Here is a 22753-nt window from a genome sequence, read left to right as displayed (position 1 = left end):
CACAACTACGGAAACCGATTTCAGTCAAAAAGGCAAAATCTGGTACAACCGGCAATTAAACAAAGCAAATTACATAAGTAGATGTGGAAGAAGTACTTAAATATTGTACTTGAGTAAAAGTAGAAGTACCAGAGTATAAGAATACTCTCTTACAAGTAAGGGGTAGAAGTTCAGAAAAGCAAAACATTTCGATACTCAAATAAATTATAATAAATGAAGTATAATATCCCTCAAAATGGTACTTAAGTACGGTACATCTACTTAGTTACTTTACACCACTGAACATAAGAGACATATCTTGTTTATTTACCCCATGAATTGGGTGTTAATACAAATAAAATCAGAACACAACAGGTATAAAAAAAACTAAACACTAAACAGCAAAAAGGTTAACCATACAAGAATACAGTATCTATGGTTTGCACTTGTGTGAATAGGTGCAGGGGTGATGTTTAACATAAATGATCTGTATCTAGTTATTTTAAGTCACTGTTGATTCCTGGACAGTCTTGGTCAGTCTTGTGAGATCATGTCCAGGTTGGCGAGGTGTCTCATGGTGGGCCTGCCGTGAGGACAGTTCCAGGGTTGCTCGATCTCCCCCATGTGAACCAGGAGCTTCTTCATCTCACTGACACTCAGAGCAGTGCCGATCATCACCTGAATATAGACACAAACAAAACAATAGACAATGGGTCAGGAAAATAAAACTGTTATTCAATTATCAGAACTGACTAACAAGTCGTATTCTAGATAGATGTATAGGTTTTATACTATTAGATTTTTCATGCACCATTTTCTGTATATCAAACACCTTGGAGATGTTCAAAAGTTTCTAGAAATATGTACACTTTATGGGTGTTGTGATATTGACATTTTAAAAATGAACTATTTATATCATGTTAATAATACATAGGATAATGTGTAAGTAATCCAGCGCCTCTGAAAAATTATTTCCGTTTTAGTTTCTTTATCACTTTTTAATAGTACAAGGAATGGCTACTGGAAACAGAAAAAAGGCAAAAACATGTTATCCTTTCTAAAGTGATAGGAAGAAAAAGTTGGTTGTAAGGGATGACTGTTGACCCTAATCCAAAACCAAAACCTGGTTTGTGTAAATATCTGTAAATACTTAAAAATATCTGTTTATTATTAGTATGAACATACAGATTTCCGACAAGCTCGGGAGGCAAACATCTGCCTGACGCGGGACGGTCGACACATAACCCCCGGGCTGTCACTCAGCATGAAGATCAGCTCTTCAATGTCGGGGGGGCCAAAAGTCCAGTTTTTACTGGTGGGCAGAGATACCAGCTTTACCCTCTCCATGACCTGAGCTGCACACACAATAGAAACATGCTGGTTTAGTATTTGTAATGATACTTAATAGTTGTGAACCTGAGATAAATGTGTAAACCCTTTTATTTGAAGGTAAATGTTCTTACCTTCCTCATCCACAAAAAACTCAAAGCCATTCTTCCTGAAAATCTCTATGTTCTCCATGAGCACATTTTCACTGATAGCAGTTAGGTGAAGCTTCTGAGGTCTGCAAACATAAATGAAACACAAATATAGATTAGTAAAAACTTGATTTAAAAAAACAACACAAGGCAGAAGTCATCAATAGAGTAAGATTCTTACACTATGAGTTTCTGTCCTTGGAGAACATTGTGTTGCTGCAGCATCTCAAAGTTGTATTTCTCATCTGATGCATGCTGGTCAATCATGAAGATGTCCGAGTTCAGCTTGGCGATAATGAAGCCCAGGTTGAACTGGCCGATGATCTCCATTTCCTTAAACATGTCTTTACTGAAGAGAGGAAAGAAAAAGTGTCAAGTTGAAGCAATCACGCTTTAATATTGGAAATCTGCAAAACCTATTGGAGTAAAATCCCACCTGATCTCTTTCTTCAGCTCTTCCTCTGCACTGTTGTTTTCTCCGGGGTTGATCTTGGCCCTGAAGCGTCGATAGAGCAGCTCATCATCATCCTTCTGTCTCTGCAGATCCTGTATCCTCTTCACCTTCCCTGCCAGATCTTGTAAAGAAAACTGGAGGTTCACCGTCCTCTTCTGTAGGCGCACTGGAGCATCCACCGTCGAGGAAGATTTCGAAGAAGTGTTGGATTCATGTTTTGTTGGTGAATGTGGTTTCTCTTTCCTGGCTCTCTTAGCATTGGGGCTCACAGGACAGTCCTCATTGGAAGTGTGTGGCTCAGGAACAGTTTGAGTATTATCTGACTCTTCTTCTTCTTTAACACAGTCAGTGTCTGGCTCCGAAGATCTGAACTCCAGTCCAGAAACCTCAATATCTGGTGATGGCACAGTGACAGCGCTGTCTTTTTTAGCATTGGCGTTACTGCATGACGTTTTTCCGTACCTGAACCCATCGAGCACTGACTTTCCCACAGGAGAGTATTCAGCTAAATCTCTTGTGGCTTTCAAAGGAGATCTTACACTGGAGTTGCACGGAGGAGATTTGACGGTGTCCTTGAAAAACGTCTGCAGTGTTTTTTGTGTCGGGCCACTGTTGGCTGCTTTTGCCACGCTTGAGTTGTGACCACTTGAAAAAGCAGCTTTTAGAGCGGCTAAGTTTACAGATGACTTTGGGCAGCGTGTCACATGATCCTTTTTTTCTGCAGATTGTTGCATTTTCCCATTAGAGTTGACAACCTGACTGATTCCAGACGCAGACTTTGTATCTAGAAACAGAAACGCAGTCAATAAAAGCACTGGAAAATCTCTCGTTGCGACACAACTTAACTATTATATCAATATTATGTTTTATTATGCAGGCTAAATGTGTGTTCTTACTCATGCTTGGTTTCAGCGTGTAGTTCAGGCTGATCTTATTGACTCCCGACTCATACATGTTGATGAGAGAGGTCTTGAGAATAGCCAGCAAGAGTTTCTCCTCCTGAAGGAAAATCTGTCGTTTGTCTGGGGTTACGTTCACGTCCACACACTCTGAAATAAAACCACAAAAACAAATTTAGAACAGATAGTAGCCAGTGGGATTCAGATATAACTATTCAGCTGACCAACCTGAGGCAACAGCTATGTTCAGGGCAACAAAGGGATATTGATGTCTGTTGTACATGTGATACACTTCATTTACAAGTTTGGTCACCTGCAAGAAAAACAAAAGGTTATAGGTGAGGCTAAAATGCACATTTGTAGTAACAAAAAGTATATCATTATTGGAAAAGTTATACTTTTCTGACAAATATTGTACATCAATAAACATTTAAATGGCCTAATATCTGCTCACAACTATATTATGATATGTTCGAAACTAGGGATGCACTATCAGCCAATACAGATAACAGACTTGCTTGCTTCTCGTAGATGTTACAGCAAAGAATAAGATAGCTAATAATTAAACATTTGTTATCTAAAAATAAGTTAGTAACCTTTATGCAAATTGCAATCATGTTTTACTTCTCTGAAACGGTCTACACTATCAGCTCTTTAGTCATTATAAAAATAATACATAATAATATAATTTTAGGACCTGAAATATATAATGTGCATCACCATTTTAATTCATTATGGCATATTTGAATACTGCTTATAAATGCTAAATAGGGGGACTTAAACTTGAATTACCTTAACAGGATCACACGGCCGGTTGTTAACATAAAAGAACTGCCTGTCTGTTGAACTCCTCCCAGCACCATGGTCTGCTCGGGTCACAAACCCTGTCATGCTGCCAAAACAAAGTATAACAGAAAGATACATAAACTACTTTGTTTGCAGATAAGGCATGCACAGGACTTGCATGCAATGGTATCACTCACGTAAACAGCTGTTTGGGTAGATCTGCAACAGTCAGTCCATATTCTTCAATCACATTTTCTGCTGGAGACACTTGCTGAAAAGGCAGAATACTCTGTAGCTACACACAGGGAAACATGAAACGATTTAGCAAAACAAATAAGGCCAATTCCACAAAACTATACTTCAATTGCACAGCTCCACAAAAAGCTGGAAAGATATGTTAATTATCTTGATTTAGGGCAGTGTTCGCACCTGTTTTGGTCCGAATATGGCCCCTATGTTGTCTCTCATGCTCTGGGAGCCACTGGTGCTGAGGACGGTGCTGCGCTTCGCCTGCCCGTTCTGGTTGGAGCAGGTGATCCGCACTCCTGTAGAGATGATACAGTAGGACTGCAGGATGTGTATCATTTTGGCATACTCCTGAAAATACAAAACAAGGACATATTGGTGATATAGATAATGACAATGGGAATTGAATCACCTGATGATAGCTCAAAACAAATAAAGTTAAAGACATATAAGAAAAATAAGAAAATTATGATTCCATGTTGTATTATGTTCTCTCCGGGTTTCAGTTTTTACAGTGTTACATTTCTGACAACCATTTTCATTCTTTAAATTATTTTGTATCCACCTGTTCTCTATTTAGGTCCATGTTTGTTGTGGATTCCATGCCATGTTTCCCAAGGACTAGAAACTTGTTTTAAAGCCACGCACTGTGTAGTGTTTCTATTGTATTAGAAATGTGGTATAATCATTTAAAAAGTATGAATTGCAATTCAAATAGTCTTCAAGGTGGTGCTGGTAAGATGCTCCAGGGCTTGCTGATGTCTTTTACATTTACAGTCACAAAGTACAGAGCTGCATGTACCACCTTTATTATCCTTGTCAAATAACCTTTAAGAAAGATGCTGGAAATGTTAACCAGATGACTTTCCACCAAATAAGGAATGCACTTTTTCAGTTATTGATTAAACAGAATTGTATTTTGTTACTGTTATTACATGTCACTTGTTAGTCGCTTTTATCCAAAGCGACTTACATACTCAATACAGTGGACAATCCCCACAGGAGCAATTTGGGGTGAAGTGTCTCAGGGACACAACGACATGCTGACTGCAGTGGGACTCGAACCTGTACTGATCCGAACACCGACGCACACCCACTGCGTCACACGTTTCCGTAACCCTGTTATAGATAACTTATCCCAATATAAAGTAATTGCAAAATAATTGTATATAACATTTATGGAAAACAACAGCTGCCTATGATGTAGGGACAACTGTTGCTTAGACAAATGACAAGGACTTTCATAAAATGAATGTGATTTGTAGTGACATAGTAGATATAAAGATGCAGACATATAAGGCCTCTCTTCTGATGACTGACCTTCTTAATGTTGCGTTGGAACTCCTTGTAGCGAACAGGCAGGGTGTTGAAGAGCTGCTGCAGGCTGACGGTGGTGCCTTGCTGTCGGGGTTGAGGGGACTGCTGCACCAGGTGGCCTTTGTGGTCAAACACCAGCTTGGTGCCCACCTGAGTGGATTCATGGCACGTCACCACACTCAGGCCGCTAGAGCAGGGGGTCGGAGGAAAGTTTATATGATGGAGAGATGGTGAAACGGGTGTATGTGCCGAATGAATGTTGCAGTGTTACCTCAGAGCACATAAAGAGCTGAGGGCTTCACCTCTGAAGCCAAATGTTTCCACATGGATGAGATCGGAGAAATCCCTCAGCTTAGACGTGTGATGTTTTAATGCTGCGGAACAGATGGGAGAGGTTGCACTTGAGCAAACATAGGCTTTGACTCACAGGGTGGAGATAAACAAAGCTGACACTTACTCAGTCCTTCAAAGTTTGCCTCATCTACTCCTTTGCCATTGTCTGACACTTCCACTAGTTCAGCTCCACACTCCTTCAGCCTGACATCTAGAACATGCAATGGAGATTGGATTGATTTTTTGTTTATATTTTTGCTAAATATATGTGATACCTTGTCATTTTGACAAAGAACCATTAACTTGTCAGTATTAACAACATTAGCTCTCTTAAACAGCACAACAAAAAGGACCACCCCAGAATTGTGTCAGCTTTTTAAGAAAAGACATGTAAAAGAATGTGCATCAATTCTTACCAACATTGGTGGCCCCTGCATCGATGCTGTTTTCCACCAGCTCTTTGACAGCAGTGGCCAAAGTCAGAACCACCTGTCCTGAGCAGATCTGATGCACTGACTGCTTGTCAATGGCCTTGATGGCTCCTGCAGGTTCAGAGGTGCTGAGAAGAAAACAATCACACAGTGACAATGATGTAACTAAATGCATACTGCAGTAACTGATGCATGTTCAAAAAAAGACAATCAAGCATGTTAAAAGCTGCTTAGCCCATGTGTTCTGTTATCTCTGGTGAATACATTGGGAATGTGGGACTTTCAAGTGAACTTACTATAAAATATACAGTTTAACTGCATTGTAGACTAGTTCTACAGTTTGCTGCAATGCCGAATTGTGCAGTATATGCGTTTTATTCATGCATATGCATTTATTTGCCCATTTGTTTTATTACATGTAAATAGACACACAAATAGAAATAAATTGACAGATTTTTCAGTGAAGTTTGGTACAGGTTCAAGTAAACCTACATGAAAACGGAACGGCTGTGCCTACATTGTAACAAGAGCCTTAAATTGATATTTGCACGATGTAAATACATATCTGCAGCATAAAGTAAAACAATTATTTGGTAGCTAACTTACCAAGCATCAGACATCTTCAAGGACTGACAGGCACCAGGAGGAACTCATTCAATTCAAATGAAATATGACTTCAACTGAAACAGAGAAGGAAGAGAACCCAACTAAAATCCATGCAAATAAAAGGAGTTTGTTTTGCATGATCTTTTAGTGATAAACCTGTAAGTGCAACCGCTTCAAATGTTGTAAACACAAAAAGTTGTATCGCGCGCACTGCGCAGACTGTCTCGCGAGCTTTAGCCGTGCGCAAAACAGCGCAGGGTGAATTTTAAAAGTAATATAACATGTTGAGTGTGCAAAACATTAAACTCTCATAACGAACACAAATTATAGTAGTAAAAACGGTGTAAAAAATGATATCGCTGCATATAAATAAGTTATTCAAACCATTGCCTCAGACTTTTTAGCATTTCATCATCAAATCTACCGGAATCTGACCAATGTTAGGGAGCCTGTACATTTACCTCATATAGTAAAAAACGAACACATTTATTTTTGTTGCAGGGTCCTCTTCCCCAGTTTGAAGCCGAATTATTCATATTATATTTTAAGAAATACAAAAAACAAGTATGTGATTTAATTTTGGGGCTAACTTTGTAATATTAGTTATTATTGTTATACCTAAATCACGTACATTGTCAGATGGTCCCTTAGTGGCTGTTGAATCATGGCCGTCTATGGACATGAAGACCGTTTGGGAAATCTTTTACTGTATTTTATGTAACATTCAGACGATTTAAACACGGAATTAATCAAGTATTTTAACGTCGCCTACTGTAGATATAAAGTAGTTGAATTAACTTGAAGCAGCGTTTTAAAATTAGTACTTTATTTTGACAGGTCACCATTTTTTTGACACACAATAATGTACAGTTCGTCATTCGAAGGACTCCTGAGGTCTGAGGATTGTTCTGGAAGAAGCAGTAACTCCTGGATCCTGCAGAGACATGAGGTGGACAGCAACGTTAGTCTGTTAAATCTGGCAAGCGAGGAGGACGATGAAGTCCAGTTTGACAGTAAGCAGCGTTTCCTCCTGTTACTTAATGTGTCCTATGTTATGCAATGTTTACTGATCCTTGATGGCTTGGCATGGTCAACCCACATTACCTGACACAATGACACCAGGATAACATGTCAAATTCTGAGTAGTGTACAAGTTAGTTTTAAAGAGCATACAGGGGCGTATTTATAGTATTAAAGGGCACGTGATTACAATGACTATGAGCCCCCTTCTCTTATTCATGATATATTTTTGAATGATTTAACCATTGACGATATCATAACATATTTACAATTAAATAAATAAATAATTATCATTAGTGTGTAATTAATGATTAAGCATGTAAAGGCAAATAATACAACAGCTAGAACAGTGTGAGATTTATCAAAAGGTACATTATTATATCGTAATGCAACCTTTAATAACAGGACAATACAACCTTTAATTTCAAAATAAAATGTAAGATCTAGTGTCATATGATTAAAAACCACCAAATTGGTAAAAGTATTGGACAACAAATATATATAATAATGTATGAAAAGCCTTAAACCAAAGTATGGTTATATCCTAGTCTTTAAAAAACGAAAAAATAGCCACAGAAGACTTAATACAGCTATTTTCATACACTACAAAACATATGAATTGACCTTTTTGTAAAAATGTGGCCGAATGCCCCTTTACCCATAAACTTATACAAACTCGCATTTGTCAAATACATTTGCATGGGTCTAGTGCATGGGCGTAGGAAGCATCCTGAATGTGGGGGGGACATTTTTAACGGGGGGGTGTGGGGGTCCCCCACCACGAAAAAAAATTGATTTCCTGTATTCTGGTGCATTTGGTTGATACTTTTATGTGGCTATACTAGCATGAGGAAAATGATGGGTACATTTTGTAATTTCATCCAGTAGTAAAGAAAGGAAACATATTTGATTATTAATTCAGAGCCGTCTTTGAATTAATAAAAAGCAGTTTAAATGCCCATTTTTTGTACATTTATATACAACAATAAATATTTATGAGTGCATTGAGAGATATTGTTGTGGAGAGTCATTTATATATAAATCGCAAAATACATTTGTGAATCCTTCTGTGAGCATTTATTAATGTTGAGACTGATCTGATTCCATACAGATGTTAAGTTCACCTAGGAATGGTATCATTGACTTAAATGTTCAAATAAATGTTGCTCTTCCGTCTATATTGGTCATATGATGCCCCTTGACTGAAATGCTTCCTGTTCAATATCCCCACTGATTTCCTTAAAATTCTGGGATGAGAGTCCACATCACAATAATTGACTCTAAACTGTCATTTCCCTTTCATCACTCACCTCAGCAACAGACCTCTCTCCACTGTCCCTGTGTTCTGCCTCTGACTCACTCTCAAGCGCCTAGATGTCAAGAGAGGTGGTGAAGTGATAATTATTTATTGAGCAGTATACTCTTTCACATTGAATCATAACAAGTCATACTGAATATAAATACAACTGACTCTAAAGTAAGTCCCAGTCTGTGATATTGGACATTTTGAAGACTCAAAGTCCCAAGCAGTAGGTAGAATATTAGCTAGTCTATGTAATGTGCACAGAAAATAAATAGTTAACTGAATACTGGGATGGAAATTGCCTAAGCACTCAGTAAAACATAAACACACACAAAAAGCTTCTGAATGATAAGAAGTATAATTAAAACATAATGCACATTACCATTTTGAGAGAGAGTACCTAAATTAAAGAACTCAGAAAATAATCTCTTATCGAACTGAGGCTCCAGTAAAACACACTGACTGCGACTCTACATGGACATCATGGTGTTTACATGAGCACAGAGAGATCGGTTATTCATGTTCCCTGTTTACATGATAAATACTAGTAACCTGGAATTTCGATTCTTTTTCTCATCTAAACTATTCAGTATTTGTATCTCTCTATCATGACATAAAGACGAAAACTCCTCTCCAGAAGTGAGACGCTTTTGCCGCCGCCGCCATCACTGCTAACTGATTAACTGCTGCCAGCTGAAGACTTACTTTCCTCTTCTTTGAAAAAAAATGTCTCTGTCTCGTTGTCTGGGGGAGAAAACATATCAAACCAAGAGATCGTCAGCTTTGATTTTCGCTGTATTAACCATTTCCTGAACACTTGGTGTGTGTGCCTTACCTCCGCTACCGGCATCGCTTCATACAACAGATCTGAGCTGTCCAACTATGGTACAGAGTTTAATTGATTTGGGCATTCTTTCAATAAGCAAGTGGAATGGATTTGATAGTGAAGCACTGACACAGCGCTCTACAAAGTGCGGTGAGTGGTTAGACCGATTCACGGACTTTCCACTTGGTAAAAGTGGGGGGGTCTAAACTAATAATTTCAAAAAGTGGGGGGGACTTGTCCCACCCTCATATAATGGCTGCGACGCCCATGGTCTAGTGACACTGTTAGGATGTAAGATCAAGACGAATTTGAGTTAAACAAGTAGTTCCTGCTTCAGAACAAGTCAGGACTTGCCCCTCCACACCTAGGGCAGTCTGCTGAAGTGAGAATAATGAAAGTGTCAGTTCCAAAGGACCCCTCCTCCTCATTCTGGCACGGTGACCAAGTGTCTCAGCTTCGTCATGTGTTGACAGTCAGTGTGTGAGTACAGTAGGTGGAGGAAGCTAATGCCTGGACCACACAGATAAGCAGTACTGCCGTGCACACCCCCCTTATGTATACACAAGATCAGCTCATTTCATGCCTTGGAAGTGAACAGGATAATCACGAGTACATCTTTAAGGGCTTAATATTGGAGTTTTCATACAGAAAAAATGGACCTAGAAGACAGAGACCTTGTTGAAATGATAGCTAAATTTATCGAAGAAGGTAAGACTACCGAGAAAAAACATTGCGGGTATAGAAGTATTTGATTCTAGTGTGACTTCAAAAAGTTGTTTTGTGCCACAAAAAAAGAACTGAATGCTCCAAACACAGCAAATGATTCTTCCTCTTTCCTCTTCGCCTGTCGCATCATCTTTTGTTTTTTATGCTCAGCTTCCGACACAGACAATAACCGAGAGGTCTTGATGGCTGGAAGACATTACCCGTCGGTCCAAGAGTTTGCCTCTGCGATCCCCAACCACCTCCTGCTGGGCTCTCTCCTGGAGCACCTGTGCTTCGTCTATGAGACTAACCCAGCGCGCTCACGTACGCTGTTTAAAGGTATGTACTGACATGTTGTACTGGAGTAAACATGCTTATATTATACACGTTTGAATGTATTTACTTGTTTCAAATTAAATTCGTCTTTAGGTTGACTTACAAAATCTGTCCGGGGACTACAGATGAAAAAAAAGCCTCTTGGCTAACTCTGGCACATTTACAGAAATGTTGATTAATGTGCACTGTCCCTGTTGAATAAATGAGTAAATAAAATAAGTGTTGCTCCGGATGGCATGGCCAACGGTGTATGAATGTGTGTGAATGTTAGATTCCTTAAGCAAAAATGGCACATTGCTCTGTATGTTGAGGTGTGATTGGTGAAAGATGACTTGCTCTGAGGGGTCGTAAAGACTGGATATATAAGTGCAGTGCATTTAACATTTAAACAGTGTGTTTAAAATACATGTTTACCATCCTGTCACTTCATCAGGCTGTGTGACGGATCTTCAGATTTTTGTTAATATTCCTAATGATGTCATTTCTTTGTTTCCTCTCACAGTTATAGGCCAGCGTTTAGCTGCCCTGAACCTCCTCTCACCTTTAGCCATCAGTGATGAGTTCAGCACCGTCAGACTGCAGCACAACCGGGCCTTCACCGAGCTGCTGCACGCTGCCAGCTCCTCGCTGTATCCTCAGGTAACTGGACACATCCATAGGGATATTATAGTATGTTGTCACTCTGTAATAATGTTGGACTTTACAGTTACCTAGAGTCGTTATTTGTACTTGGTAGGAAATTGTCCATTAACTCAAAACCAAGTGGATGAATATTTAAGAAAATAGAGAACAAACGACTCAGAAATACACTTGTAATTTAAATATTTAGTGTAGAAAATCATTAGCTACATGTTGATACTATTTAGAAATAGGGTTCTTTGACTGTCAGAACACTAGGACATGATATAGTAAAAGAAAAGGACTGTCTCTTCTATATTATCCTACAGCATATGAACCACACAAAACGTTCTGCTATCACACTTTTTCCAACAAATGTACATCCCATAACGTTGCATACTGCTTTGTATTGATACATAGTGAAGGAATAGGGATAATGTTATAGATGTTCTTGCAGTGTTCATTCTCATCATTATCCTCAGTGTGGTTACTCTTTTTATGTCTTTCTGCAGGGCCAACAAGGTCTCGGGTCAAACACGCACAATCCTGCTGTAAGGTAAGTTGTACTTGTAGTAGTCTTGAATTTTGAGTTGCAAGATTAAAAAGTATTGCATAAGATATTTTCCTTTTCCTTTCCCACAGACCTAAGGAGGGACTGTTCCAAGCGCAGACATCCCGGTATCTTAGTGAATTTGAAGAAATGCTTCGGCTCGGAAAGGGATCATATGGAAATGTTTTTAAGGTATTCCACTTTATTCTAATCCATACTACTTGTATCCCATCCCTTTGAAGCAGAACATGACTTGATACAATGCTTTCTTTGATTTAATCTTGTAGGTTATGAACAAACTGGATGGACAATATTATGCTGTGAAGAAAATCCTCATCAAAAAAGTCTCAAAGGATGACTGCATGAAGGTGGGCCATCAGTGTCTTATCAGTCAAGCCATTTTACTCCCAGTTATATCATAGAGTAATCATTTGGTTATTTGTTGTTGGCTCTAGGTCCTCAGAGAAGTCAAGATGTTGTCCAGCCTGCTGCATGTGAATGTTGTCGGCTATCACACTGCGTGGATGGAACATGTGCAGCCCGCAGCATGTGAGTATTTACTGCTGTCCTGTTTGTCTGAGAGTTAATATTCACTGAGTAAAGAATTACAGTTCTTATCATAACAGAAGCTTTATCGTAACAAACATTTCTGTTGCAGATCCTGCGTCCCTGCTGCCTGCACTGGAGTCACCTGAACAAAACGACAGGTCTAAAATATTAACTGATCTTACATGAATTACCATTTCCTGTCATTTTTTAAGCCTGATGGAATAAATAATCAGACCGATGATAAATTGTTGCCTTAAAACATCAATTAGGTTTATTGATGAGTTTGTGCTATTTTAATTTGCAGTTTTAACTTGCATTGACAGTACTCGGACGGATATTATAGTACTAGTTCATGAGACCTTGTTTATACTGCTCGAGTTATTTTATTTAAAAATACTAACTTAACAAGTTGTTAGAAATTTATTTACAAACAATAATTTTAGGGGTGAATTATTCCTTTAAAAAACGTTTTGATTATTCCTTTAAAGAAATAGCATGAAATACCCTTATTGGCAGAAATGACCTTGGCAGGCGATATTTTGAATGAACAACTAAATCCAAAGAAAAAACACTATTTTTCTCAGGTCATGGAGATCCTTTATCATCTTTTATTTGGTCCAATAACACTAAATCTATCTTTGCTCTTTCCTGCACAGCTCTGATCAGAGTTCTTACAGCAGCAGCGTTTCCTCATCAATCATTTTCCAGAGCCGGAGTCAAGCATCTACAGACTCAGATGCCAAAGAACCGCCAAGAGAGACCAATCCCTTCACAGCGTTAGTCGCGACACCAGAGACAGGTCAGGTGGTTTGTCCCAAGACGATGCGGCGGGTTCCCAATAACTACGTCCCCTGTGTGTTCCTGGGACAGCGAGCAACCCCGAAGAGCTCCAAATGTCCCGCCATGAGCAGCTCGGCTCTGTTGGAGGACGGGTCCAGCAGGAGCAGCATCGAGCTGAACGACAACTCCTGCTACGACCAGGAGTTCCAGCAGTGGGCCGACCTGTGCACCACCAAGCCTCCTAAAGAGGTCTGTGCTTTATGAGGCTTATAGCTATCAGAGATATGATAATCAGAAAGGATTTTGTTGTCCCTCAGTGGGGAAACTCAGCAGCAATGTACATCGTCATCATTAGCTTAATTGAAGAGACTCAAGGTCCATTTTTTAAAAGACATACAACACTCAAATATAAATAAAAAAAGGCAGTTACCAATGTTTCCACAGAGGTGACTGGTGTCACACAGTTCAGATAAAAAAATGCAAAAGGAAGAAGAATGGACTGCAAATTAAATAAAGAAATAGGCACACATTATTAAGAATATAAACAATAAGTACACCATGGTGACAAATAAAGTAGCATTATGTTAACAAGTAAGTGAGCATATAAAGTAGGGCTGCACGATATTGGAAAAAACGGACCTGCGATATGAAAAAATACAGGAATTGAAGAAAAGACCGCAAACCATCCTTTCTTGAACTTTAATGATACAATTGGTATTTTTCTAACTATATTTAACCGGATGAAGGATTTTAGTCACGGACGTCTGGATCTTAAGTTATCAGAGCAACAAGCTGAGCTAGCTCGGTTAGCAGCGCCGAACTGCCCTGGAGAAACACATGAAACTACTTTATTCAACGGGGTCCGTTTGCTTTGGAGATTTGATTGTGATTGGTGGTTTGCTGTGCTCACTGAAGTACCCCTGACATGAGAGCCGCGCGAGTTTTCCTTTTGTAGCAAGCAGCAAAATAATTGTAACATGACGTGTTTGAGTTAATTTGTCTACTTAATATTGCACGTCCTAAAAAATATAATAACACGATATATCGTGCAGCCCTAATATAAAGGTATTTAAAGAGTCGTTAACGAATATATTGTAAAAAAGTGAAGTGTATATTGCACATTAGTAGTGGGGTGAAGCTACCTGTCACTGAAGGAGCTGCAAAGGTTGGAAGGATAAGAAAATGCAATTATTGTAGTAAAAAATATTAATTTTTTTCTTCATCCTTTAGAAAAAAAAACTGAAAAGCGATGTTAAGTTTTTCTGTAATATTTATGTCTGCAGGTCCAGTTCCACCTGATGCTCTACATCCAGATGCAGCTGTGTGAGCGCTCTCTGAAGGACTGGATCTCCGAGAGGAACACCAAGCCCAAAGAAGAACAAACCTCAAGATGTAAACACATATTGTACATAGAGAAATGGTGTCATTATACATTACAGATTATTACAAATACAATAAATCGCTCTTTGTATTTCCAGGTCCTTATGGATGTGTTGACACAGAACACACACTCAGCCTGTTGAGGAAGATACTTGAAGGAGTGGAGTACATTCACTCCAGAGGAATCATGCACAGAGACCTGAAGGTAAGGTGCTTTGATAGATTTTATTTCAGCATATGTTTGAGGTATATCTGTGGCAGTAATTTGCACAGGTGTCAACTTGAAGCAATGTGTAACAAGTCATTAAAAGAGTCCTGGTCGCCGTCTGTCACAAAGGAAATGTGTAAATCCTCCCAGTAGTTGAAAACAAAGTCATATAGTTTCTCTGGCAGGATTTTCCCCAACTCTTCTCTCGTGCCTTGGACATGTTTTAGATAAATGTCCCTCTTGCAAATGTCTTGAAGACTCCTTGGCTGCTGAGTGAGTTTTAGCAGCTGGTCTCTTTGTTTGAAGAAGCATGGTAGCGTCAAGGTGAGGGGAAGGCTGTTGTTGTGGTTGTAGACAGTGAGCGGGGAGGTCAGGCTGAGGAGTTTAATGAGTAGAGAGTTCTTCCTTACATTCGGCCTGTGGTTCAGGAACAGGAACAGACAGCTCTCCCCGGCTCCGCTCAGCTGGTTGATGTTAGCTCCGTACCTGAGCAGCAGCTCCACCAGCTCTGTGTTTCCCATGCTGCACGCCTCGTGCAATGGTGTCATCCCAGCGTTGTTCACCGCGTTGACCTCGGCCCCCCGCTCCAGCAGCTCAGAGATGCAGCTGGTGTCGTCCTGCTGGGTTTTAAAGGCTTTCAGAGCCATCGCTACAACAGCCAGGTGCAGAGGAGTGTTCCCAGAGGGCTTCAGCCCCTGAAAGTAGTCAATTTGATGTAGGAGCAAAAGTGGAATAAGTACTCAAGTAACTCAAGATCTTAAGTACAATCTCCCATTCCATACGCATTTTTTTATTTTGGTTTTAGTTACTTTTCAGATGACAGTTTTCCCGCCCAGTTAAAAACCATGTATTTCCAGATAAGTTATGATTAACTGAAGAATGAAGTGATGCTTTATGTGTAGAGAAAAGTATTATACTTCACAATCTAAATACATTGTTTCTGGGATGAGATGGAAAATGCAGCAAAAGCTGAAAACCGGGATGTTTTTTTAAGAAGAGAGATATTTGGTTCTCCCAGGACTACGACAAAACAACAAACACATGATGATCTAAAGTAGATGATAGAACATGATGCATTGCTACTGAATAAACTACCGAACAGTATATAAAGAAGTTAACATTAGCAAAACCTTTCATATCAACAGCAGTAAAATGTCAAATGAATGCAGCATTTATTTAAAAAATCGTATATACGCACCATGCTCAAATCTGCTCCCTCCTTGATCAAGCTGACCATAATGTCCTTATGGAGGACCCCAGCAGCCATATGTAGGGCCGTCATCCCACTGCTGTCCACAGCGTTCACATCCGCTCCACAGCAGGACAGGATGTGGACCGCAGACAGAGCCGTGTAGCGGACAGACAGGTGGAGAGCTGTCTGCTGACTCCCCTCCACCTACAGGGAGCCACAAGAGACACAGCGTGGGCAGCACATTTTAAAGAAAGCTTAGACCAGTATAATAATATAACATATAATGGATTCAGTTCCCTATCAGAAAGGTCTGTCAGACAGCATGGTTAAGGCAAGGTGTGTAGGACCCAAATGCAGTAACCCGTTGGTTGAATCAAACTCCTTCAACACTTTTCAAAATAAAACAGGAAACCAGAGACAGATGTTTACGGGACAAAATAAAACGGGGAAAACTAATATGGATCGTAACACATTCACTTGAACTGATATTTAATTATATAATTGGTCCCGTCCACAGCAGTACATTTATTTTTCCTCCATGCCTGTCGTCTTGCCTGTTTTTCCAAACTAGACGGCATCCTCCACTCATTCCATTGCAATGTAATGTAAATACTGTTATATTATATTTTACTATATTTTTTATTATTTTTTATATTTTTCTAATTCTCTATCTGTGTTTTGTATTCTTGTTTTTATGCACCATGACACCAAGTCAAATTCCTCGTACGTGTACACCTACCTGGTAATAAACCTGTTTCTGATTCTGATCTAGTGCAGGTACTACAATAACTATTGAAAGGTACCTACCCAACTTCAAAACTTCCATTATATCCCTTTAGATTTCTACAAAAAGATGTAGAACATTGATCTGTTTTGTGAACATGTATCACCTCTGCATTGAGGTTAACCCCGTGTTCACAGAGGAGCCGCAGACAGGCTTCTGCCCTTCTCCTCTCTCCGCTCACAGCCGCCTGGAACCTGGAGCCTGGTTTTGGGCTGATGCTCGGCCAACTGGCGATCACTAAATGCAGAGTAGTCCGACCGAGCTGGTCCCTGCAGAGGAAGAGAGAGTAAAGCTGGTGCTTTTTTAAATAACAATATAAGGAACCAGTGACATGGGTGTCTTTGATAGGTGTCAATCATCTGTAACAGGAAGTCGCAAAAAATGAAACTCCAGTTAAGTTATGATTTATTATAAGAGGCAACCTAATGTTACTCTTTAGTGTATGTGGGTGTGTTGTTTTGTGTTAGTGTGTAGGGGCTGGGCAGTATATCAATATTATATCAATATCAATATATCGGGGTATGAGACTAGCATTTTAGATTTCTGGTATCATAATGTCCCAATAGTGTTTTAAACTAAGCATGCAAAGCGTCATAACACTAAAGTGATATCCTTTTCTGAACCGACCAGACTATTCGAGGATATAACTCATGATCATTTATCAAAAATGTCACAGTTTAAACATTTTGTGAAAGAACCAGTCCTATAATACTTGAAGTACTTGGCTAGCTGTGTGTTTGTGCAGACCTTATTTCAGGGTCTTCTCCTGCTGTCAGCAGGCTCTGCAGGCTCGCTGCTCTCCTGTAAGTTGCAGCCAGGTGAAGGGGAAGAGTAGAGAGGCCCTGAGGCAAGACGAGACAAGACAAGAACACTGGAAATTACAAATATGTGCAAGAATTTCTTCCTTTTTTACATTTTCTGTACAAAGTAATGATCAAATTGGAGCTTTAAGACGTGCCAACTGTTAGAAATCATTACGTTTCTTATGGTTATCGCTGTCTTTATGCGTGTTGTTATTTGTAAACGATTTGGAGATATTGTTAGATATATGTTACGCTCTTTTCTGTACACGTGATAGTTTGAAACTTATATTTACTTGCTTCAAAAATGTTGGGAAAATGGTTGCATTTACCTTCCAGAGATCTTCTCCAGGTGTGTCGCCTATCGTTGTGAGAAAGCGTCCCCAATATTTATCCGACATGTCCTCTATACGTCCTCAATCTTCATCCAGAATTGCCGTTTAGAATTTATTGTTGGGAAACTTGACTGCTCCTTTCCTCATGTTTCTCCCTCTCCTCCAACATGACCAGGCACTACAGCTTCTGTGTGTGTTCAGTGCTTCAGGAGGTGTGTTGTCTTTAAAGGCTGGTTATTCTTGTTCGTCGGTGCAGCCATTCATTTTCTATTTTGTCAGTTAATTATGCTCTCTCTGTAGAGGAAATGTAAAAGCTACTTCTGTTTCCTGTGTTTCGATTTCATCATGTCGGTTTGAGTGTTAATAAGTTTGGTGTGAGGCCTTCCTGTCACTACTGATAACTTCTTGATGCGTGCAGGGCCAATTGTGGGGACTGGTGACACCCTTCTGAGTTATTTACAGTTCGTTCTTGTTCCTTTTAGCAATGCAAATGTGTACACGCTCTTCAGTCTGTCTTTAAAATGCAGAAAACTAAGTACAATTTGTCCGAATTTTAATAGAGTAACTAGTTTCTGAGTCAGTTCTCCCTCTGAAACCCTGACATTTTTTATTTCTGCGTGTAATATGTTGTATAAAAGATCTCACATGCAAAAACAGATAAAGTTAGTTTTGTCAGTGGTGCATAGTAACAAAGTACATTTACTCGGGTACTGTACTTTTGAGGGTACTTGTACTGAGTATTCTCAGTTTATGCTACTTTATTTTTTACTTACTTTACTTTAGTAAGTAAAAAAAACTTTACTTCTATTGGCTTCTACATTTAAGAAGCCAATATTTAACTTTTTACTATACTACATTTATCTTACAGCTTTTGTTACTATTTACTTTTTAGGTTTATTTGATCAGCTTAATTAATTATTAAATCAACATGACACATATTGGTAGGTTAAAATATCCAGCAGCAGTATAATATAAGTTATTACAATTAGCTCTACATTTAGTTGTGATGAAAACACATGAATAATCAAAAGTAACTCAATATATATATACGATTCTGAAACGGGCCATCACGCATAAGGAGTACTTTCACTTTTGGTACTTTAAGTATATTTTGATGCTGAAACTTCTGTTCTTTTACTGAAGTAAGATTTTGAATGCAGGACTTTTACTTTTAACAAAGTACTTTAAAATGTAGTATTGCTACTATTACTTAAAGGTGGGGTAGGTACGTTTGAGAAACCGGCTCGAGATACACTTTTTGTTATATTCCATGGAATGCTCTTAACATCCCGATAGCAATGGTAAAACCCTGAAAACAAAACAAATGGTTTGTATCGTCAGTTAGCTCAGATTATTCCCGGTAATCTGGTATAACACATTAATAGGTTCTTAAATATTAAGATCCCCTGAGACACAGTGTCGTGAGAAAAAAAAAGGACCCGCCGAGGGGGTCCTTGGGGCTTAACAGGTTAAGTGCTTTGACAAAAAATCCATTAAAAAATGTCATCTGTGGAAGCCGTAGCGCTGTAAAAAGCAAGACCAATCATTTTAGCCGGCCCGGCTAAAGTAACTGGATGGCCTACCTGCCTGTCAGCCTTCCATCTGGACAAATTTATCTCGTGCCCTCATTGGTCATGTGCGCGTTCGTGTGTGTTGGAGGAGGGGCTCTGTAAGGAAGTGGCAGATTTTTTCCGGCTGTGTATTTTCAAATTCTAGCGCACTCGAGCCGGTTTCTCCAAAATGACCAACCCCACCTTTAATAACACATCTGAGTACTTATTCCACCATTGTTTTTTGTACCCGTTTACTAAGGTAACTTATTCTAATGTCTCTTGTCCGCAGCCGAGAAACATTTTCCTCCATGGTCGTGACCGCCATGTTCGTATTGGGGACTTTGGCCTGGCCTGTAAGGACATCCTCATGGACGGCCATAAGAGCTCCACCTCTCCCACCACTGGTAATAATTCACCTTTTATAAAATTGTTTTTTTTGTTTCACAACACAGTACTTCACAGTATCACCACTAGATGGCGCTCTATGCTTTAAAGTCACACTTTCTGATTTATTTTAGCAGATTCCTCACATACCACAGGTGTCGGTACCTTTGTGTATGCTGCACCAGAACAACTGAGGGGCTCCCATTATGATTCAAAGGTAAACATATTCATACTAAAAAACGTATGATGAATACTTTATTCGTGTAAAATGTCACATACTTACGTGCTATAATATTTAGCCACTGTTATTTTTAATTAAGTGTATTTAAAAAAAAAAAATCTGTTTTACTACCAAAGGACTTTCTTGAGCAAGGCAGGACAAGTTTATTTATATAGCACATTAAACACAAGGCAAAGCGCTTGATAAAATAATTAAATAAAGCATTTAAAGCATTGAGATGCAATGCAACCGAAACACATACAATCAAATAAAAAGCCACAGAATTAAATACAAACAAAACAAGCTTAAGTAATTTCTTATTATAACTCATGTATGGATATTGCACATTTTTAGGCCAAAGAAAGTGATGAATTAACATTTAAGTAACACATACTAATTAACATTTTTTACACCTTTTTAAATAATAAGAAAATCTGCTTGATTATTGCCTTTAAGAAAAGGTACATTTCTCTACTAAATAGATATCCTTTATCATTTCAGAAATGTCTTGTAAAGTGGCTGAAACCATGTCCTATACTTTACAAACTTCATCCCCTTTTATTTCAATCAGGAGAGACTTCATTTTGTTTAAAGAACATTTATTGACACATGTCATATGATAAATGTTAAGTCTTTGGCGATTAGACCCCGATCCTGAAATCGTATATCTAAAGGGGGAAATGCAGCCGTGAGCATATAGGGAACCCCCCGGGGTCTAGACACGTGATGATGCTGAAGATCTGGATTTGATGAGGAGATGGGATGAAGAGGGGATGTGATGAGGTCTTTGGATTAGCTCTCCTGGCACTGGATATGATGAAAGGAGGTGGATGGGGAGGAGGTGGTCGGCAGCATGAACGCCTGAAATCACAGCTGACTGCAGGAGAGAGGAGAACCATTTAAAAGTTTGGCTGCAGCACAGTGATTGGCTGCTGAGATTGAGGTGAATGAAAGCTTGTGATAAGCTGATTATAACATTTATCATATGACATGTGTCAATAAATGTTCTTTAAACAAAACGAAGTCTCTCCTGATTGAAATAAAAGGGGATGAAGTTTGTAAAGTATAGGACATGGTTTCAGCCCACTTTACAAGACATTTCTGAAATGATAAAGGATAGATTTAGTGTGAATGTATCCCAGTCTTCCTGAAAGAATTTACGCTGAGCTTCATTTAATTATCATTTTTAATTCTAATGTCATTTTTGTACAGCTGTACATTTAAATGTTATTGTGCTGTTGCTCCCTCAGTCAGACATGTACAGCATCGGAGTCCTGGCTCTGGAGCTTTTCCAGCCCTTTGGGACCGAGATGGAGCGCGTCGGGACCCTCGGGGACCTGAGAGAGGGGAAAATCCCAGACTCCTTCTGCCAGAGATGGCCGGATCTGAGTAAAAACATCATGAAGCTGACGAGTAAAGAGCCAGCTGTTCGGCCCACAGCCACCGAGCTTCTACAGAGTGAACTCTTCTGCAGTAAAGACATAGTATGTTGGGATATTTTGAAACATATTAACCTTCTGGTAACTTATTGTGCTTCCAAAATGCAATAATCCTAATAATAACTACAACACAAACTTTTATTTTTCCTCTTCAGGTGATTCATGGTCTGCAGAGAAGGGTTGAAGAGCAGGAGGAGGAGATCATGCAGCTGAGGAGACAGATCAGTCGGCTTCAGAGCTCAGACTCCTCTGAGTCGGTCAAGTCCTAATGCTTAAAGAGTAATTGCCTCAAACACTATCAAAACTGGATTTATTCACCCACTGCTGTACCATGTTTTGCTCGCTTGGTACAAGTGGCAGAGAGAGAGAGAGAGAGAGAGAGTGAGTGTGTGTGTGTGTGTGTGTGTGTGTGTGTGTGTGTGTGTGTGTGTGTGTGTGTGTGTGTGTGGTGTGTGTGTGTGTGTGTGTGTGTGTGTGTGTGTGTGTGTGTGTGTGTGTGTGTGTGTGTGTGTGTGTGTGTGTGTGTGTGTGTGTGTGTGTGTGTGTGTGTGTGTGTGTGTGTGTGTGTCTTGTACACCTGAATCTAATGGTGCAATTATTTTTTTTAATGTAGCTGTTCAATACAAACTACTGTATCATGCGGGATGTCTGGGAAGAAGTATGTTATTTCTGATCATTTGAGATGTTGCTTTGGAAGGGGTACACTTATAACAAATTGAAAAAGTGACCTATAAGCAGAATTGACAATGTGCGTTATGATTTTGTGCAGCTTCTTGATCCTGAAGAAGATTCTGCACATTGTCAGAAAATTAAAACACGTTAAACCTTTCCATTTTTATTTTTCATGGTGACAGGGCACATTTATTTCAATGTTCAGACACATGTCTTTGTTCTGTGACCTGTACATGTGGTTTATGGTGGTTAAAAGGTTGAGTTTTTGGACCATGGGAATGCTCAGTTTTATGTTGACAACTTTTAAAAGTATAAATATTGTGGCCTACATTGGGTACTGCATAAACATTCCTTAAAATGGGCATTTCAGCATGGATAAATTAAATTCTGCTGTCACTTTCTGCTGCTTATGGCAACGTAGTTATTCTAAAACCACTTATTTTACATTTTAATGGATATAAAGTGCACATTTATTATACATTATACTACACAAAGGTCATAGGAGTGTACAAAAAGATGCTTTATGATGTACATGCGACGGATCTTCCCAAAAGACGTTCCTTCTCAGAG

General features: G+C 39.2%; 3 protein-coding genes across 8 annotated transcripts; 1 reads left to right on the top strand and 2 right to left on the bottom strand.

Moving 5' to 3' along the window:
- Positions 1-295: 295 nt before the first annotated feature.
- Positions 296-6728, bottom strand: pms2 (PMS1 homolog 2, mismatch repair system component). Its single transcript, XM_034214487.1, has 15 exons — positions 6530-6728; positions 5909-6051; positions 5617-5703; positions 5431-5533; positions 5163-5346; positions 4026-4193; positions 3794-3891; positions 3603-3702; positions 3039-3123; positions 2808-2960; positions 1894-2695; positions 1639-1806; positions 1443-1543; positions 1165-1334; positions 296-657 (listed from the first exon to the last, which is right to left on the bottom strand). Exons 1-15 carry the CDS (start codon positions 6541-6543, stop codon positions 514-516), a joined length of 2520 nt encoding a protein of 839 aa, XP_034070378.1. The 5' UTR covers positions 6544-6728; the 3' UTR covers positions 296-513.
- A 442-nt stretch (positions 6729-7170) lies between these two features.
- Positions 7171-22339, top strand: eif2ak1 (eukaryotic translation initiation factor 2-alpha kinase 1). 6 transcript variants are annotated; one of them, XR_004568770.1, is made up of 16 exons: positions 7171-7542; positions 10555-10722; positions 11222-11358; positions 11850-11893; positions 11980-12079; positions 12175-12255; positions 12343-12436; positions 12546-12594; positions 13093-13465; positions 14500-14608; positions 14695-14801; positions 19758-19872; positions 19987-20069; positions 21323-21556; positions 21667-21888; positions 22066-22339. XR_004568770.1 is itself a non-coding variant. In XM_034214812.1 (15 exons), the coding sequence occupies exons 1-15, from the start codon at positions 7392-7394 to the stop codon at positions 21778-21780; spliced, it is 1956 nt and encodes a 651-aa protein (XP_034070703.1). In that variant the 5' UTR covers positions 7171-7391; the 3' UTR covers positions 21781-21956. The 6 variants fall into 6 exon arrangements, 3 of the variants coding, with proteins under 3 accessions (XP_034070703.1, XP_034070702.1, XP_034070704.1); XR_004568771.1 differs by having other exon boundaries at positions 21667-21896; XR_004568769.1 differs by having other exon boundaries at positions 21667-21896; positions 22054-22339.
- Positions 14803-18392, bottom strand: LOC117545131 (ankyrin repeat domain-containing protein 61-like). Its single transcript, XM_034214814.1, is given in 5 exon segments — positions 14803-15499; positions 16003-16200; positions 16887-17049; positions 17528-17622; positions 17913-18392. Coding segments are annotated over 5 exon segments (1233 nt in total). The 5' UTR covers positions 18063-18392; the 3' UTR covers positions 14803-14872.
- Positions 22340-22753: the final 414 nt, after the last annotated feature.

The sequence above is a fragment of the Gymnodraco acuticeps genome, unplaced genomic scaffold (assembly GCF_902827175.1).
Source record: "Gymnodraco acuticeps unplaced genomic scaffold, fGymAcu1.1, whole genome shotgun sequence".
In the NCBI taxonomy this organism is placed as follows: Eukaryota; Metazoa; Chordata; class Actinopteri; order Perciformes; family Bathydraconidae; genus Gymnodraco; species Gymnodraco acuticeps.
The sequence above is the reverse complement of the archived record's forward strand: the minus strand, read 5'-3'. Positions and strand labels throughout refer to the sequence as shown.

Excerpts from the sequence above, each read along its gene's own strand:
- pms2 (XM_034214487.1), bottom strand. Across the intron at positions 2,696-2,807 it reads CACGCTGAAACCAAGCATGA|ATACAAAGTCTGCGTCTGGA; the intron begins GTAAGAACACAC and ends TTCTGTTTCTAG. Across the intron at positions 1,335-1,442 it reads GTTTTTTGTGGATGAGGAAG|CTCAGGTCATGGAGAGGGTA; the intron begins GTAAGAACATTT and ends TTGTGTGTGCAG.
- eif2ak1 (XM_034214811.1), top strand. The coding sequence starts at position 7,392 with ATGTACAGTTCGTCATTCGAAGGACTCCTGAGGTCTGAGGATTGTTCT. Across the intron at positions 11,359-11,849 it reads GCTCCTCGCTGTATCCTCAG|GGCCAACAAGGTCTCGGGTC; the intron begins GTAACTGGACAC and ends GTCTTTCTGCAG. Across the intron at positions 12,256-12,342 it reads CAAAGGATGACTGCATGAAG|GTCCTCAGAGAAGTCAAGAT; the intron begins GTGGGCCATCAG and ends TGTTGGCTCTAG.